Source organism: Macrobrachium nipponense, chromosome 4 (assembly GCF_015104395.2).
Source record: "Macrobrachium nipponense isolate FS-2020 chromosome 4, ASM1510439v2, whole genome shotgun sequence".
Classification (NCBI taxonomy): Eukaryota; Metazoa; Arthropoda; class Malacostraca; order Decapoda; family Palaemonidae; genus Macrobrachium; species Macrobrachium nipponense.
This window is the reverse complement of record NC_061100.1, coordinates 58,052,764-58,057,763: the sequence shown is the minus strand read 5'-3', so window position 1 is coordinate 58,057,763 and position 5,000 is coordinate 58,052,764. Positions and strand designations below refer to the sequence as shown.

Sequence of the window (5,000 nt, the reverse complement as noted above, 5' to 3'; positions counted from 1 at the left end):
CAGTGGTTATTCAGCAATGGGACCAACGGCTTTACGTGACTTCCGAACCACGTCGAGAGTGAACTTCTATCACCAGAAATACACATCTCTCACTCCTCAATGGAATGGCCGAGAATCGAACCCGCGACCACCGAGGTGAGAAGCAAACACCAAACCAACCACGCCACTGAGGCGCTCATTGTGTGGTTGATCAGAATACACTTCGCAGATCTGAATAATACGTATGGCAATGATCATTCATACACACTGAGGTATGACATCACAAATGCATGAGGCAGAACCTTCCGTCTTAGCTATTGGCTAAGTCCTCCAAGCATTCCCCCCCCCCTCCCCCCAAACCCCTTCTCTATACCAGCAAACCTCCCTACATCTAAAATACTTGAAAAGACAATAGATTTGATATGTTTTGCGGCGCGTGACTCGCAGAATTTGAACGGTTTCGCAGATAGAGAAAATCCATTTTTGAGAACTAGCAACCACATAAAAGGGGAATTGCACAATTCAAACACGCATAATTTGGGACCGGACTGTATATATAATATATCTATGAAATATGCTAACTAAAACATTTCAAAACAGTGAATGTAATTAAAGCGTGTAAAATTACTAAATACCTTCTGGCGTGGTGCCCATCCCAGCTTTCCGAATGTCCTTCAGCTGAGTTTGGAGTCTCATACACCTTTGTTCTGATAACTGGACAGCATCCTTAAGGTCAGATTCATGTTGTTTCATTTCTTTCTGACGCTCTCTTTCAAGTCTTAAAGCTTTGGCAGATGCCAACATAGATTCACTGTTAGGAGTTCCCTCGACCTAATTAATAGATATCAACATCAAATTTTTCAATAATGAAAAAAAGAAGGGACAGGAGAGTACTAATTAAATAAACTGGTCATGACATACATATGATGATTATAATTATGCCATATGCCATCAAACCCCAATTCATAATAAAAAATATTCTGCCTTGCTGCTAGCCCTGCTGATGCTTCATCAGGTTTTATACTTTCACTATATATCTACCCATTTATATATATTCTTCTGACTTTGCATATATGGATTGATACACTGCATGGAAAAATTATATTTTTATAATAATAAAATAATTTTTGATATATGACTTATCCAGTAATTATACAGTCAAACCTCGGTTTTTGTATGCCTCTATTTTCATACGTTTCAGTTTTCGTAGACTTTTTTTCTACGATCTCTTGCCTCGGTTATCATATGTTTCCTCGGTTTTCGCACACTCGGAAATGCTCCATTCGGGGCACAACGTGTGACCGGGCCCCGTATCAAGCACCCAAACAAAGCATCCCATCTTATTTCGTGACCCATTCTGCATTTGTGTTCATTGTTTTTGTGCTTTTTTGTTTAAGTGCAACTGCTAAAAAAGCCATCATGGGGTCAAAGAAAGTTCCAAGTGCTAGCCCTTGTGTAAAAAAAAAAGGCGAGAAACACTATACAATTTAAGAAAGAACTTGTATCAAAGTGCTGGAGGAAGCTGCATGCCGAACTCAGTGAGAAAATGCTGCTGTTAGTGAATATAAGGCCAGAAGAGGCTGGTTTGAAAAATTCTGAAAACAAATGGGCATACATAACGTGCCTACTTCAGGGATTAAGGACATGTTTGCAAAGTGAAATGATATAAAAAATTTTGCAGAAAATTTACATGACAATGTCGTGTTTAACTTTAGGTAAATTTTAAAGAAATGCCAGAAACATGTGTCTTTGAACAGTTTTGATGTGCAATGGGGGTCCAGTAACTCTCAAGCTGGTCCTAGTGCCAGTAATAAACGAAGAGGGGAAGTAACCTCAGATAGTGCCAGTAAAAAAGGAAGAGGAGTAACCCCAGATAGGTCCTTGATACCTGAAGTCCTTATGGAGGGAGGTTCCCTTTCCCAACAATAACATCTCCTCCCTCTCGCCTCCTCTCTGTCTTCCATACACTAACAGGTGTTTTCCATAAAGGTAAGAGTGATGTTAAATGCTCATTTATTCATTTCATTAGTCATTTATATATATTTCTCATTGTTTTCTGTATGTAAAACTGTTATTCCCGATAAAATCATAATTTTTGAAAGTAAATTGTATTTTTCCTAGCTATACAAACCCAAGGTCCTTTACTACATATCTGAATTACTTAAGGCGTAGCCTGGATTTGGCTGCTGAATTCTTTAACAAGGCGATTAGGTAGTTAATTAACGGTCTGGTTGTTGGTAGTCCCTTTGATCGGACGTAAACATTCCAATTTGCTTTTGGCCCAGGTAGCAGATTGAGGGGTGGCATAAGGTGGGCAGTTAGTGTAAAGGACCTCGGGTTTGTACAGCTAGGAAAAATACAATGTACTTTCAAAAATTGTGACATGTTCTTACGCAATATACAAAACCTCAGTCCTTTACCACAGGATTGGTGGGTGGAATCTAAGTGGTCTCCGGTGAACCAACTGGGGTTCAGCCTACCTGAGATTTCCTTCCAGGTTGTAAGAATGAGGAAGGGAATCCAGCCACTAACTTTTGATCAGAATTAAAGAACTACAAGATCATAGTAATTCTTCTGGGTTTACTCTAAAGAGGGAGAATATGTGTCCCCCTTAAGAGAAAGCTAAGAACCATTGTGTTGGAGACATTAAGGCAAAGACAAGTTATGAGCTTGTCTTATGTCCGGGTCCCTCTTCCCTGCCTTGTGAAGGGAAGGGGGCAGATATTACTTCTATTAACTAATCAATGAAAATAGATAGGTTACTCCAAGGAGTGTCTTACCTGCATCAATTGCTCGGTCCAGCATGTAATGGTCCACGTTACTCTCTACCCAAAGGGAAAGAGTAGGATGAAAGAGGTGAAAGGTGAGCCAGCCACTCCACAGTCATGCTCAATCATACTGTACAATGAGGCGAGATGTGATACTGTCCAGTTAAGGAGCCAGGTAAATTACACAACTTGTTGAGCAGACACCACTGGTCCCAAGGATAAGTGTCCAAGGACCTGTGGGTAATATCCCAAACCAACAGGTTCTACAGAATGTGAGGGAACGGGGCAATGGCCCTGACTTTATTAAATTCTTCTGACAAAGTATACTGTCATCGTCAGCAGCAAAGTAGTACATCTTCCTGGTCGTCTCTCGAAACCATCATCATCAATGAAGTTGCTCAGGGAGGGGGTGGTAAAGGACTCGAATCTGGCGTTGGGAACTGATGGATTCAGATTCTTTGGTCTGAAGTTCGGGACGAAGTCAAGTGTAACAGTTCTCCATCCACTATTACATCATAAGAAAGACCATGTAATTCGCCAACTGTCTTCGTCGATGCCAGGGCAAGCAGAAAGATGGTCTCGAGGATCAGATCCCTGCCTGAGTACTCTCGAAGGGGGTCGAATGGGGCGCAGTCAGGTTCTGCAGCACGAAATTCACGTCCCACTCAGGAGGTCTGAGATCCTGGGTGGGCAAGACCTCTATAAGTTCTATGAGTAATGATATCTCGAAGAAGACGAGATATCAATACCCTTCAGCTTCAAGACTACGGCCAGTGTGGCTCTGTAGTCTTACAGCTGAGACAGGAGAGAGCTTCTCTAGGGAAGGGAGAGGATGAAAGCTACGACCTGTTGAAGAGTGGCTCTGACCAGAGAGATACCCTGTCTACAACACCAACCACAGAAGACGGCCCACTTTCCCTGGTATCCTGCAGAGGGCTGTCTGAGGCCTCCTGCCATCTGTTTGCTCAGCAAGAAATAGTCTCGCTCGCAAGAGATGATGGATATCTCCCAGCATTGAAGACACAGGGAAGACAAGGTACCATTTGGCCTGTGGCTGGCACAGCAGTTCTGCCATGGGGGAATCTCTCTGTGTCTTGGAGAGAAGAGCCTGAAGTCTGGGAATCAAATGGCCTGAGGGCATTTGAGTGCCACCAGAGTCCTCCAAAGATTTGGGGTGATCAGAGTGTCGGTCCCTGCTTGAATCTGGAAACAATGGGGGAAAGGTGTAAACTTTCGAGGATGTTTCATGGATGTTGGAATGCATCCTCTGTAGCTGCCTATGGGTCTGGAACAACAGAAGGGAAGGTCTTTAGCTTCCTGTTGAGCTGGGTGGTGAGCAAGTCTATGACTGGATGCCCCCAAAGGCTGAACAACCTTTCCGCCACATCTTGGTGAAAAGACTGTTCGGTCCCTACCACCTGATTCTGGCGCTGAGCTTGTCTGCCATTACATTCCTCTTGTCTGGAATGCATCTGGTTGACCGCTCTATCAAGTGTGCTGTTGCCCATCACCAACACTGTCAAGATGAAGCTCGAGTGAGGTACATCTCTTGCTTATTGAAGTGTGCCACTACTGTAGTGTAATGCCACAGAGCATCCTATCACACGTTCCTGAAACTCTTGGAGAACCGGGAAGGCTCCCTGAGTTTCAGGACGTTCATGTGAAGGTGTTTGTCATGAAGCTCTCACACCTCTGCCGTCTGCAACTGCTCTCGGTGTGTGTCTCATCCTCAGTTGATGCATCCGACTCTTCAGGGATGACAGGTGATGTATCACGATGAGCCACAGCCAAGAAGGTTCTTCCTGTCAAGACAGAAACCGCCTCACTGCTCACCTGAACATGCTAGTACTAGAGTTTGAGGGGAACTCTTGTCTATCAGCATGCACAGGTACCTCATCCCCTGCTTGGGCTCAAAATCAGACTTCTTGTGAATTATCTGGGTCTTCAGACCCCAGTAAACTCAAGGTGTCAATTCCTGTCCTGTAAAATCCGTGAATGGGAGTTCACTAGGACCAGATGATCGTTGAGATACCTCAAACGTATCCCGTACGGATGCGCCCAAGTTGAGACCAGGTCGAACACTCTCGTGAACACCTGGGGAACAGTCGAGAGGCTGGAACAGAAGGTTCTGAATTGCTAGACCGTCTCTGTGAGGACGAAGTAGAAGGTACTTGTGGTAGGATTTGTGGATAGGTATCTGAAAATATGCATCCTTCAAGTCCACCATCAGCATGAAGTCATTCTCTATCTTGA

The 5,000-nt window shown here is 43.8% G+C and overlaps 1 protein-coding gene across 1 annotated transcript in view; it reads right to left on the bottom strand.

Moving 5' to 3' along the window:
* Window positions 1-5,000, bottom strand: part of LOC135210934 (intraflagellar transport protein 81 homolog) — a gene marked incomplete in the record, with an annotated part of 587,949 nt that overhangs the window by 181,121 nt on the left and 401,828 nt on the right. Inside the window, 1 exon segment of the mRNA XM_064243906.1 lies at window positions 615-810. Within this exon segment, the coding sequence (XP_064099976.1) occupies window positions 615-810 (196 nt within the window).